Source organism: Bombyx mori, chromosome 5 (genome assembly GCF_030269925.1).
Source record: "Bombyx mori chromosome 5, ASM3026992v2".
NCBI lineage: Eukaryota > Metazoa > Arthropoda > Insecta > Lepidoptera > Bombycidae > Bombyx > Bombyx mori.
In genome coordinates this window covers 7864336-7878424 of record NC_085111.1, presented here as the reverse complement: position 1 = coordinate 7878424, position 14089 = coordinate 7864336, and the positions used below count along the sequence as shown (strand labels likewise).

Sequence of the window (14089 nt, the reverse complement as noted above, 5' to 3'; positions counted from 1 at the left end):
TAAAGATACTTCGATGCATATAATTTTTATTTAGTTCAATTCCTTCTTGTCTTCATACAGGCTGACCGAATCCGCCGAAGCATTGAAGATAGAAGAATTTCATCTTCATTAAACTTCCAACAAAATTGTAACACAGCCATAACCCAAATTCATGATACAGATAAAACAACTAAAGTAACCCAATTTGAAAAAGTTTTAGAAATGCAACTAGCCATAGAAAAAAGTTTATCATCGGCCAGTGTCAGTCACATGTCTATTGGTATCAACAAAATAGTTCAATCACCCCAGGATAATCTACAAAGTTACTGCCAAGGATCTCAAACCGACATTATTTATATGAATGATGTCGGAACTGATACTAAAAAAATTACATTAGATTCTACAGTGCAGTGTGACGAGGATACTTTAGAAAAATATTCTCAAACAGAAACTGTTTTTAAAAAAAACAAAATAAACCAAACCGACTCCTTGTTTTTAAATAACTATACACAGACTGACGCTAAGAAAGTCCGTAATGCTACCGCGCAAACTGTTATTTTATTGAGGCATGACCAAAATTTCCAGACAGCGAACTGTAAACAAGTTAACCCACCAACGTTCTTGGATAAACAAGTCATGACTGACAATATAGTTACATGTGATATCCATGAATCTGAGACAGTTACGAATTCAATTCAAAACAAAATGATTCACGCTGCATCTACACCATCTTCCAAAGAAAAGTCCGATAGCCCTCCACTTTCCATAGATAAAACAACGGAAGAAACGCAGTTCCATTTCGATTTGCCTTACCTTTCTATATTCAACCACATGGCGGTTAGGTTGCCAGTAATAGGTATTTCTATGAAATATTACAATAACAAAATGTTGATTTAGTTGTTCTGAACTTAACTATTTTAATATATTATGTAGAGTAGTGCAGTGTTTTAGTTGTCCAATAATAATTACTAACGAATATTTTCAGGCAAATAATTTGCGTAAAACAGCGGCACGTGTAGAAGAGGACAATGAGTCCTTACTGCTACAGCTGAAGAAAATGGCTACCAAAGCCAGAAGTACGTCAATTATTATGGAGAATATTGTGTTTTGAGCAAAACCTTTCCTGTATTTTTCATGAGAACCTCGCAAAACAACATCTTAAATTAACAAACCTCTTAACACTTTACTCTGGCCATTGTTCCACTAACAAGCTTAATATGGTGTCCATGTTGTATTAAAATTTCGTAGGCATAATTATGGTAGCCATTTTCTCCAGTTCGTAATTTTTTTTTTCTGATCATTGACTGTATATAATCACGTTTTTTTATGTACCATAATACAATACGATTTGGTGCAAATAGAAATCATTCAATTCCTAATCTAACCGAAATAACAATTGAGTCGACACTTGCTTTACATTTTACCAAAAAAAATTACTCCAAATACATATGTATTCAAAATATTATTGGGAACTTCTAGGTCGTAAACTGTCCCCTACGCCTCCAGCCAACAAGCTTAGCATTGAAACAGCTAATGATAATGATGAAAAAGAAACCGACGAAGCGGACCCCGCGGAGATGAAATTGCTTTTAGAACTTAATGAACAGGTAACAATAAATACAATACATTTTAATGTTAATAAGACGTGATAAAAAATCGCAATTTGTATTTTATTGTTATTTTTTGGTTGAAGGAGGCTACAGTATTACGAAGAAAAGTCGAGGAATTGGAACAAGATAAAGAAGCACTTAAGAAACAAGTCAAGGAGCTAACTAGCAAGATTTCAAGTGTGACTAAAACTAGTGCCGGATCCAATACCACCGCGCGGCGTAGTTTGACTACTAATAGCAATAAATTAGCAGAAGAGCGTGTTAAGGTATATAAATGAGGTTAAGTTCACGATATCACATGATGGAACTTTTGAATCACACGCATATTGTTTTTTATAGGTATTAGAAGATGAAATAGACGAAGTAAGGAAAAAGCTTATAGAAAAAGAACGTGATTGTGAAAGACTACACGCTGAACTCAGTTTGGCGCAAAAGAAACCTAAAACACTTATTAAAAGCAGGTACATGATTTAAAACAATATATTTTTTCCCATTGTAAAATAAGTACTGCTTAGTAATTTATAAGCACATTACAGATCGTTAGACGCTAGTGATCAACAGAATGTGGACCTCAAGCGGCAACTGCAAGTAATAGAACAAGAGGCCAGTGTGTTGAGAGCCAAAACCCAAAGTCTTGAAGCTGATAACGAAAAATTGCAGACAGAAAATAAAAAGTTACAGCTTTTGAAAAATGCGAAGTCATTAAGATCTGATAAAGCATTAGATCTCAATACCAAAAAAACAACTCAACTAGAAAACGAACTCAAAGAAGCTTTAGCTAAAATAAAAGAACTAGAAATGATTTGTCAAGATGAAAAATCAGAAAAAAAAGTAAGATTTACTGAGGCAACTAAAAAAGAAACAGATACCTTGAAATCAAAACAAGATGAATTAGATAAATTAAAACTAAATCTTAGCAAGGTACATTTTTTTTCATTTTTATTGGTTTGAGTTAGTTGTTTATTTCAATTAACCTCAATTCGTATTTCTAATTTTATTTACCTGTTATTTGTAATGCAGTTAGAAAAAGAAAACTTAAAGCTTCAAGCAACACTGAAATCACTCAAAGATGATGCACAAAAATCTTTTAAGCCAAGAATTCCAAAGAAACCAACTGATTTAACAACTAAACTTCAACTCAAAAAAATGGTTGAAGATTTGGAATGTGAAATAGGTAAGATTCCATAAGTAGATTTCTAAGAACAAACCTTATAAATTCTGACAATATTTGATTTATGTTTTAGGGGAGATGTATGTTGTGATGAAAAACGCAGGATTATCTGGTAAGGAAATGACCGCAAAAACTAAATTAGAAAAAGAAATAGATGAAATTCGTTCCAAACTGTCGAAGAACGACTCAGAATTCACAAACGAAAAGAATAGATTACAAACTGAAATAGCAAAACTAAAAGATGTCAATGCTAAATTAGAAGGTGATAAAGATGTGTTTGCCAATAAATATAAAGCTCTTGAAAATGAAAACAGCAATTTAAGCAATCAGTGCAAAACGCTTACTGAAGAAATGAAAAATAGAGAGGCTCAAATAAACAAATTGAGTGCTGATCTCAGTAAGTTTAATAATATATAGGCTCGTTAAGTTAGATTACAAATTTAATTTAAAACAAATATATATTTTTTATGATTTATAGAAAACGCAACATCTCTTCAAACCACAATGTCCGATTGTATGAAAAAAATAGAAGATCTGAAAAAAGAAATAGATAGCAAAGACAAAGATATAGAAAAACTAAAAAAACAAGTGGACAATTATACAAAAATAGACCAGGATAAGAATAAGTTGCTCAAAGAGGTAAATTAGACCCCAATAAAATAAGTAAATAATAAAAGATTATTGATAATTTTAAGAACACGCTAATATAATATGCTTTTAGGTTGGCGATAAAACTAAAAAAATAGGCGATTTAGAAAAGAAATTAAAGGAAGCAGAAGAAAAATGTAAACGTATAGAGAAACAACTTTCGACACGTAAAGATCGTGTAACCAAACTTGAAAAAGAGGTAAAACAGTTAATTTAGTTTAATTATTTCCAAAGTTCATAAAGGTTAAATTGTTGAATAAATTTACATGTCTGTGAGCAGGAGGTTACTTTAAATTTTCAATTATGATTTCTGGGATCCGACTATTATGTCAATCATATGTTATCGACTGAACAGCATATACACATTAATCGTAGTTATCAATGAGTGCCAATTTTTTTTACCTGTGTAAGTGACGTGGATTTTTGTTCCTCCTCCTAATGTCCATGGTCAATAGACTGTATGTGTATGGTCATAGTCAAAGCAAAAATTACAGAAATTCCATTATGTGACTTGCTATGATAACATTGATATTACACTTCATTTCATTTATATTGGTGGGCATTTCGATTAGTAAAGTCATTGAATGATTAATAACATTAACATGATATTCATTAGCTTTCGGAAGAAAAAGAACAAGCAGTCGTGTTGGCCAATACACATAGACGACTATCAATCGAATTAACGAGCGAGAAAGATGAACTACAAGCACGATTTATTAAAACCGAAAGTAAATTCATAACGTTAGAGGCCGAAATGAGAGATTTGAAAGCTGACTATGAAAATAAAATCACTTCTCTGGAATCAACAATAGCCGCTAAAGACGTTCATATTAAGCAACTGGTATACGAGTCTGAGATGGAATGACTTTACCCTTCCACCCAGCATGATCTGACATGTAACCTCTTAGCACCCTCGTATATACAATCCATTAATATGAATAGTTTATCCTGATTCACAATGTAAAAGTCTGCAATAATGTTATCACCCATTAATATCCTTTAGAAGTTAGAGCAAAACAGACTATTAGTAATAACTAAAGTTAAATACCTGCTAACTGTCGCTAACTAAAATTACAGGAAGACGCATTAAGGCAAACTACTAATGATAAATACGACGAAGCAACATCACCTGTCGAGATGGTAGAAATGAGGGAGAAGCTTGAGAAGACTAGCAAAGAACTCAAAGAGAAGCAAGATGAATTGAACAATGCTAAAATTAAACTAGAAAAGACTGAAGCAGAATCATCCGCTGCGAAACTTGAAATGGCACAGCTCAAATCGGACTTAGCGAAATTAGAAAACGAATATAAGGAACAAGAGAAAAAGGTGCAAGCTGAAAAGAAGGAATCCAGTTATTGGGAAAATAAAGCCAAAGAACTCGACACTGACCTGCAGGTAATATGGGAAATCTTGTAAACTAATGTAACTATGAACAAAATAATAAAATAAAGCGTTACTTTATAATATTGGTTGTTTAAAAATTCTAGTCGGAGCGCAAGAAACTCGACCGGATGCGTATTGCTCATGACAAAGATGTTAAAAATAAAGATGCAGAGCTAGCCACGCTCAAGGGTAAACTTAAGATTCTTGAACAAAATTCTGGAGCAGGAGCGAAGAGAATCACGGAGTTGAAACAAGAATATGAAGAGACAGTCAAAAGTTTGTATACCATATTTTCTTGTGTGCTATGTATGGGTCTGTAACAAGTAGTATTTTGGTCCAGTTTATTAATTTGATTGGGTCATGCATGTGAATCTGAATTAGATTATATGTAACGTCTCTTTGTAAATAAAGCATGTCGCATTGGCTTTTTTTCTTTTTAGCTTAAAAGTATTGTTTTTGAATTTTCAGAACTTGAACATTCTTTAGCTCTTGAAAAGGCAGAATATGAGGAGCTAACAGGAAAATATGAACTATTAGAGGAAGAACATGTGGTCACAAAAGCAAGACTGACTGTGGAAAAGGAACAAGCGCAGGGGTAACTCGTTTATTTGTTTTGTTTTAACTAATACCGTAACATATAATTATATGATATTTATATTGAGTGCCGATTTTATTTTCAGAGAACTTTTACATGTACAAAAAGAATTAAGTACTGCCTTAGGTGAAATAAAGACACTGCAAGAAAAACTTGGAACTGAATCAGCAGCATGGAATACGGAGAAAACGGAAATGCAGGTCAATTTATGAGTTTGATTTTTGTGTGAATTGCTGACAGAATAGGAAACCGAATTGTAATTTTTTTACTCCGCAGAACTCGATAGCGTCTCTGCAAGAACGTTTGTGCGGTGGAGGGTGGGAGGTCGAGCGTGCCCGTCTCAACGCGCGCCTGGACCAGAGAGAACGGGAGCTCCGAGCTGCCAACGACAGACGCGATGTGCTCGAACATCACCACGACCTTGCCAAGAAAGAGGTAAATAATGCATTTATTTAGGACTGGTTTACTAGCGGTAACGGTGATATGATAATCATTATGAAAGGGCAATAGGGAAATTATTCGCATGTTCCTAGATAAGTAGTCGTGTTTACTTTGTAATGTGTATGAACTTCGGTGTCCCAACGGCACGTGCACAATGAGCCGCTTAACAATTAATGCAACCTAAAATTATATTTTTCCTTTTTTTTCCTTTTACTCCTGGCATAAAGTAAAGCCAATTAAATTTATAAATTATATTCACAGTTTACATTTAACGTCTTTAGAAATTACATTATAAGACACAATTTACATTCTAAAATACTTTTTATAGATGCCGTACCACGGATAGTAGCCGTGGTACGGTGTCGAGACTAGCTTGTTAGTCCGAGTGAGTAGGTACTACCACCTACCATATTTCTGCCGTGAAGGAGTAAGGCTTTCCGATTTTAATGGTGAGGCAGCCACCGTATTATAAAACTGAGACTTAGAACTCATGTCTGAAGTAGATGGCAGCATTTACGTTGTTAATCTCTATAACTTCTGGTAATCACTTAACACGTGAGTCTTGAGCTCTACCACTCATCTAAGGAATAAAAAAATATATTGTTTTATTATTTCTTAAATATTAGATAAATCAATAAAACTAATTCAATTCTTTGCAGCTAGAGGAGTCCCGAAAGAAATTGGAAGATTACGAAAGAGTTTCTAAAATACAAAGAAATCTTACAACAGAAAATGCAGAACTGGAACGGGAGTTGGCAGCTTTGAACAATAGAATAGAACAATCCGAAAAGGCTAGAAAGGCCGAAATCACGGACACTAAGACGAGATACGAAGGGCAGATGAACACAATGCGCGATGAACTCAAATCCTTACACAACCAGGTACTACAATTTGGTACATGAAATCGTATTTTCATTCAAATAGCACGTAATTAAAAAAGCAAATAACAATGCAGATAATATAAAAATAATTTGCAGGTTTCGAGATTTAGGAGAGAAAGAGATAACTATAAGCAAATGCTCGAAGCCGCACAGAAGTCGATGGCTGAGATTAAAAATGGAGACAAAAGCGCTAGAATTCATCGTAACTCAATATCCAGCACAGATGAAGTAAGTTGCCTGTCATGATAGATTCTGATATGGTACTCTATTGCGCATTATAGGAACTCTGCATCAACTATGGCCTTTTTATAGCTGTAGAAGTTGAACTAATATTATAATCTAGATCTAAAGTTGTTCCATTTTTTGTATGCTATACAGTGGATTTTAAAACGCATCACCAGCTAATTTAAACATTGTTAATAATCACATTCCAATCGCCTATTTTAGGAAGAATATCGCAACAAAGTCGCTTTGCTGGAACAACAGGTTGCTTGTCTCGAAGATGAGCTGTGTGAATCGCGGCTACTAGCTTCAAAACTTAACACGGAGCTTGTTAGCGAAAAGTCATCTGCCGAAGTACGCCTCGCGGAAATGCAATCCAGACTAAATGAGGTAATTTTCTACAGAAAAAAAGATTCTTAAAGCCTCATAAAGTATCGATTTGGTCTCAGCTTGTGGTCTGGGTGACGGAGCGACAAAGAGGTTGCTTACTAAATAGTTTGACTCCACTATTGGTACTACCACGGTCCCAATACGAGAACTGATGACACAGCGATAAAAAAAAATTAATATTTAAACACTACATTCTATCAACTATGGAATCAACAATGGCTTTGAACTACGGGAAATAGAAATTTCATTCGTAAAAACCTAATCTCTGAACAGCACGTCTCGATAAATATCGCTAAAAATAACGACTATCCTAAACACCGAGAGGAATTCTGCTGACCAAGCTTTATGGAAATACAGTCTAACCTGGATATGATACAAGGATTCTATTAAGGATCCTACGCTGACTTTTAACGTTACTAACATTATTGAAACACATTTTTTTATTCAGTACGAGGAAGAGAGACTATTGTCGTCAGGAAGAGCGCGCGTGGCTGGTCTCGCGACCCGAATGGAACTGGCGTGGCACAAGGAACGCGATGAACAACAGCGGCTGTTACAAGAGACGTCCACGCTCGCCAGAGACTTGAGGCAGACTCTTTTCGAAGTAATATCGTCTTCTTTTGTTATTGCCTTTCTATTGCATCTTTTTTACTTATAGTCTCTGAACCTCTGACAAGAACATAATTATTTAGTTTTGTTATTCTCCGTTGATGACTTTATGCGACTGGAATAAAAAATAAATTTAGTTTTTTTTTCTAATCTCCATTGTTTGATCGATAAGTATTTGATTGTGCTTTGCGCTATTATAAAATTTACAATTAATTATGACAGTTGGAAAGAGAGCGTGAAAAAGAGAGGTTAGATATGAAGAGACGAATCGATCAGCTCAAGAGGACCACGGAGGAAGAAACCGAAGAGGCCAAAAAGAAGGTACATAATAATATATTAGTTTACTTATCACTTCATATATATAGTATGCCTTATACCAAGCTGTGTAATATCGGCCTGGAGTAGCGCCACCTCACCTCTTCCCGTGGGTGTCGTATAAGGATACTAAGAGATTCGTCCGAAAACGAGCAGCGTTCTGGGTATTATACCAGCGTAGCGCGATCGCTAACCAGCATTTGCTGATGGTTTGCATGATGCTGATGGTGAGGCATGTTTTAAGCCCACATTTCTGCTGCCAAGCTATACAATGCAAATGAAATTTAAATCTCGTTTCTCAAGGTGTGTTAGTGTGCATTCACATTGTCAGGTCTGTGAGTTCTGGCAACCACAACATCAAGTGGCTGGAGATCGTTCACCTATTTTCGCAATAAATAATTAAAACATAATACAGAATCTACTAATTTTGACTAAAATTGAGTAACTGCGCACTTTTATACTACTTATGCCTTGAAATAAATAAATAACTAATGTATTTATTATAGGTGACGGAGTTACAGTGCGACTTATTGGAGTTACGCGACGCACACGCCAAACTGCGTACAACCAATGAGAAGTTGCGCCGCGATAAAGAGAGGCACGATCGAGATCGCGACCAGAACAAATTACTTGTCGCTTCATTGAAACGTGCTCAACAGGTACAATAGCATAAAATCAATGCTAAATGTTCATTTGAAATTAATTTATTAACATTTAAATTTGTTCTCCAGGAGGACGACAGGGTGATAGCACAGCTCTTAGAAACAATAGACGATCTAATGAAGCAAAGCCCTGATCTATTCCGCGTTGAAATTCCCGTTAAACCGGAGAAAACTCTGATGACACCAACACCGCCTCGTCGTAACAGGGTGAGTTCACAGAAAAACACGGTAACAACAATACAGGTGATATTCCACAAAAAAATATCTAACGTACATAATAAAATATGTTAAACGCTATCTAGTGCTAATCGGCTACAGAAGCTCATAAATACCATACCATGAATGCCTCTTCCCGTTTTGGTATATAAGGTCTAAGTCGCTTTGGACAAAGAGTAGACTAGAAAATTAAGTATATATATGTAGTTATTTTCTCTTAGGTTTAGCAACCGATCCTATTTTTCTAGTATCTTTTGACAAGTTTTTACATAATATATATTTTTTTGTAATTTCCAATTCTACACAAAACATCAGTAATAAAACTATAGATAAAATAATATAATATATATTCAAGTCTTGAAGTATGGAAGCATTGGGATCACACCCTCTACAAGCATGGCGTCGTACCTAGTACTTAATGGCCTTTTTTCCGTTTCGGTAGTCTTCGAAATCTCGTTCCCGCTCAGCAACTCCTGAGACTAACGAAGCAGCCGGGGCTAAAGATACGGCGGCCAGACTGCGCAGACTCACCGACGAACTAAGGGCTTCTCGTATCGCCGAGCGACAGCGGCGACAGCAAGCCAGCGCAAGGAGGTAAAATTGTAACAACAGATCGAGGAGTGAATAGCTATTTGGTTTAAGCCACATTACTTCAACTACGAGTATACATTAGAGCAGCCAAAATATTTTTGTGTAAGTTGATATTACCCCATGGCGAAGAATAAAAAAAAACGAAATCGCTTCTTTTTAGCATCTTTCATATTAAAGCCCCATGATAATTTTGAAAAGAAAACAATAACTAAAAATTTTACGGTTCTAAAGAAGTTTCACTGTACTTTTTACTCACAAAAGTTTCATTTTTACCCCCCCCAACATTTCATTTTACCCTATTTGGGGTAATTTACCCCGGTTCCCCGACCGCTGCTATAGAGCCATTTAAATTTTAAAATTCGAATAACAAAAACACTTCTTGAGCTATTTTTGAATGGGGTAAATTTAATTGAAGTTCAATTAAAACCATCGAACTGTTGATACTAATACCAAACGAAACGGACATTTGATTACAAAAAAAAACCCGTGTGCAATCCACCCGTGGTAGAAGTGAAACCTTCAAAATTCGTTATTATTTTAGCATAATAACATTCGTGAAATCGCAGAATCACATTTTTATGTCTGTCTATACGCTATTTTAATAGATTGGATTTACACGTACATATTATGAGTTAAGTATTTGCTTTTTTCTTAATTTTAAGTTTCATTTCATCTATCATTTTTATATCAAATCCCTAAATCACTAATTGAAGGTGTACGTTGACTGTCTGTTTGTCACGATACTGTTTTATCGATGACCTAGAATGACCAAGATAATGCATATAATGACTTCATGAATGGGATTGTGTATTAGTCATAGTATAACTGCAACATGAAAGCCCTATTTAAGAAACTACATGAAAAGGAATGTCTGGTGGGGATCACTTCAACGATAAGACCGCTCATTATACAAATCTATAAATATAAATAAAATTGGAGTGTCTGTTTGTAATATTGAAATAGCCTCTTTTCACTACATGCATATGAATATATATACGGTACATACACCAAAATAACATATTTTACAATTTTTGTCTGTCTGTTTGTTCCGGCTAATATCTGGAACGGCTGAACCGATTTTGACGGGACTTTCACTGATAGGTAGCTGATGATATAAGGAGTAACTTAGGCTACTTCTTTTAGACTAGCTTCGCCCCGCGGCTTCACTCGCGGTACGACAATAACCGCGGGTAACATCGTCGATAATAACTAGTCAGGTCATAAGTATTGTCACACAGTAAAAACTTTTCTTTTAGAATGCTGGCCACAAAAAAGTTTATTGAATTCGAATTTCGAATTGTTCATGAAAATAAAAATGTATACTTTTAGAATTTTACTCATTTTTAAATATGGAGTGGACGCTTAAAGAAGACCGTGTTGCAGTTATTGCGTTGCATCGTTGCGGTTACGCGCCAATTCAAATTTTTAACATACTGAAAAATTTGAATATAACCAAAAGATTCGTTTATCGTACCATCAAACGATACAATGAAGACTCTAGTGTAGATGACAGGTCAAGAAGTGGTCTCCCTCGGTCTGTTAGGACTCCAGCAGTGATAAAAGCTGTGAAGGCGCGAATTCAAAGAAATCCCAAACGTAAGCAGAAACTGTTGGCCCTTCAGATGGGTTAAGCAGAACCACGGTTAAAAGGGTGTTAAATGAAGACTTAGGGCTTCGGGCATATCGAAGAAAAACAGGACATCGTTTGAATGCTCGTCTAATGGACCTGAGACTGAAGAGATGCCGCGCTTTGTTGAAGCGGTACGCGGGAAAAAAATATCGGGAAATTCTTTTATCGGATGAAAAAAATTTTACCGTAGAAGAGAGCTACAACAAACAAAATGATAAGGTGTACGCACACAGTAGTGAAGAAGCGAGCAACCGTATTCCGCGTGTCCAACGAGGTCATTTTCCATCCTCGCTCATGGTATGGTTGGGAGTTTCTTATTGGGGCTTAACAGAGGTATATTTTTGTGAGAAATGTGTAAAAACGAATGCAGTTGTGTATCAAAATACAGTCCTGACGAACCTTGTGGAACCTGTTTCTCATACCATGTTCAATAACAGACAATGGGTATTCCAAATAGATTCGGCGCCAGCTCATAGAGCGAAGAGCACACAAGACTGGCTGGCGGCGCGTGAAATCGACTTCATCCGGCACAAAGACTGGCCCTCCTCCAGTCCAGATTTGAATCCGTTAGATTACAAGATATGGCAACACTTGGAGGAAAAGGCGTGCTCAAAGCCTCGTCCCAATTTGGAGTCACTCAAGACATCCTTGATTAAGGCAGCCGCCGATATTGACATGGACCTCGTTCGTGCTGCGATAGACGACTGGCCGCGCAGATTGAAGGCCTGTATTCAAAATCACGGAGGTCATTTTGAATAAACTTTAGTGTCATAAGAATCTATGTTTTGTTAAGTTCATTTTGGTATATGAATGGTTACATAATGAATAAACTTGTTTCAATTATTTTATATTAAACGTGACAGAATTTATGACCTGACTAGGTAATATAATGTTTCCGAAGCGAAGCGAGGGCGGGTCGCTAGTTATATAATAAAATACGTACCGGTAAAATGGGGCGATTAGGGATTGAGAGGCGAATCGGGAAAAAACCGGGAAAATCTTTCGACGCTCAATATAAGTTTTATATTCGTTGCAAAATCTTCAATTTTTTGTAGTTTAATAGTAGAATGTTGAAAGTTCACAAAACAACTCTGAATATGCATGATAATAGCTGCTAACTTATAAAAAATCGCGTTTCAAATTAACTTCCTGTTGTGGTAATTGTTTTAGTGCTAGAAACTTTGCTCTCTTTTATTTATTTGATAATAATAGAAGACGACTATGATTTATAAACGTTATTTAGTGTTTGAACCAGCATATATATTAAATGTAAGTCTCAGTTGTTATTGGTTTTAATGTATTTGATTAAATAAAAATACATGTACAAATCTGTTGTTTTTGGGGATATTGGGGACGTCTTAGGTATAAATAACAACGAAAAAGGGGTTAATTGGGATGACAATACGTGAAATGGAAACGACCTAAGTATAAATAGGTACAGGTTTGTAGGGTTGTCTATGTAGTTATAACAATATTTTTTAAATTTGTTGGTAAAAATCTGGTTTATTCGAAGCGAAATTGGGAATAAGTCTTTAGTTGAAATAGATAAGCAATGTAATATAAGTAAGTCGATTTTGCAGAGACATGTAACAAGATCAATGAAATCTCAAGGTGGACAAAAATGTCTAAGTAATACATAATAAAATATTTAATATTTGTTCAGAGTGGGGGTATTCATCTGATTAATCCATGGAATAACCGACACACCTAATCTCTTAAGCCAGATAGAAATATCAGCACTGTCGATTGCACCTATAATTGAGGTGATGTCTACCATGTACTTTTGTCAGTTTTTCAATTTTTTTTATTGATGATCACTTTGTTGGTGCAACTAAATAAATAAATAAATTAAAACTATATATAAAAATAAAAGTAGTGCCAACCCTAGCAAATTTCTCATTTCGTCCCAATTAACCGCAATTTTCGGGTAAATAGGGATTACACCTATTTTTACATTTTTTGCTTAAACTGGAATGCTAGTTGCATAATTTTAAATTAGATAACAAAGATGCCCCCAAGACTCAATCATTTTGATCCTGATATAGCATTATATACATCAACAACTACCTTAAAATTGCTCATAAAGTTGGAATTTGTCCCTAATCGCCCCATTTTACGGTATTGATTAATTTTCAATGTAAATTATGTAAGTTTAAATAATAGTGTGTACTCTAATTTGAACTTACGTGTTGATTTTTAGAGCAATGTCGACGGAGCCCCGTGATACTTTGTCGGTGACGCCCGCCACGAGCCGGACCCCATCTCGGGCACCGTCGTTAAAGAAGCGATCCATCTCACTGGAACAGACAACTAAGGAACAGGTAAAAGCTGTGGAAAAAAATCCCAAATATGAGAACAATAATTTGCGAACCACTGTTGTATATAATTTACGAAATAATAATATAGTTGTTGATCTCTTTCTAACATAATATTCTATTAGGTTACAGTCAGACGATGGTGGTAGGACCTTTTGAGTTCGCGCGGAGAGGTACCACCACCCTGCCTATTTCTGTCCTGAAGCAATAATGCGTTTCTGTTTGAAGAGTGGGGCAGCCGTTGTAACTATACTTGAGACCTTAAAACTTATATCTCAAGGTCTATAAAATAAAAAGAAATAAAAAAGTCAGAGGACAAGATTGAATTCGCAAGACATATAGTAAAACGATGAACTCATGTAGCTCATAGATATAGAAATAATATAGCTTTCATATAGCTCATAGAACTCATATCATATAGCGCGAGGCAT

At 35.4% G+C, this 14089-nt stretch overlaps 1 protein-coding gene across 1 annotated transcript in view; it reads left to right on the top strand.

Moving 5' to 3' along the window:
- LOC101736069 (myosin-2 heavy chain) overlaps positions 1 to 14089 on the top strand; it is a 32034-nt gene that overhangs the window by 15011 nt on the left and 2934 nt on the right. Inside the window, exons 12-34 of the mRNA XM_062668644.1 lie at positions 965 to 1055; positions 1459 to 1586; positions 1673 to 1855; positions 1929 to 2050; positions 2126 to 2510; positions 2610 to 2763; positions 2834 to 3157; positions 3239 to 3399; positions 3482 to 3607; positions 4486 to 4803; positions 4896 to 5067; positions 5260 to 5386; positions 5472 to 5586; positions 5663 to 5821; positions 6487 to 6708; positions 6805 to 6936; positions 7156 to 7320; positions 7769 to 7924; positions 8152 to 8250; positions 8751 to 8903; positions 8976 to 9113; positions 9565 to 9716; positions 13544 to 13664. Of these exons, the coding sequence (XP_062524628.1) occupies positions 965 to 1055; positions 1459 to 1586; positions 1673 to 1855; positions 1929 to 2050; positions 2126 to 2510; positions 2610 to 2763; positions 2834 to 3157; positions 3239 to 3399; positions 3482 to 3607; positions 4486 to 4803; positions 4896 to 5067; positions 5260 to 5386; positions 5472 to 5586; positions 5663 to 5821; positions 6487 to 6708; positions 6805 to 6936; positions 7156 to 7320; positions 7769 to 7924; positions 8152 to 8250; positions 8751 to 8903; positions 8976 to 9113; positions 9565 to 9716; positions 13544 to 13664 (3903 nt within the window). The remainder of the gene's footprint in view (positions 1 to 964; positions 1056 to 1458; positions 1587 to 1672; positions 1856 to 1928; positions 2051 to 2125; positions 2511 to 2609; positions 2764 to 2833; positions 3158 to 3238; positions 3400 to 3481; positions 3608 to 4485; positions 4804 to 4895; positions 5068 to 5259; positions 5387 to 5471; positions 5587 to 5662; positions 5822 to 6486; positions 6709 to 6804; positions 6937 to 7155; positions 7321 to 7768; positions 7925 to 8151; positions 8251 to 8750; positions 8904 to 8975; positions 9114 to 9564; positions 9717 to 13543; positions 13665 to 14089) is intronic.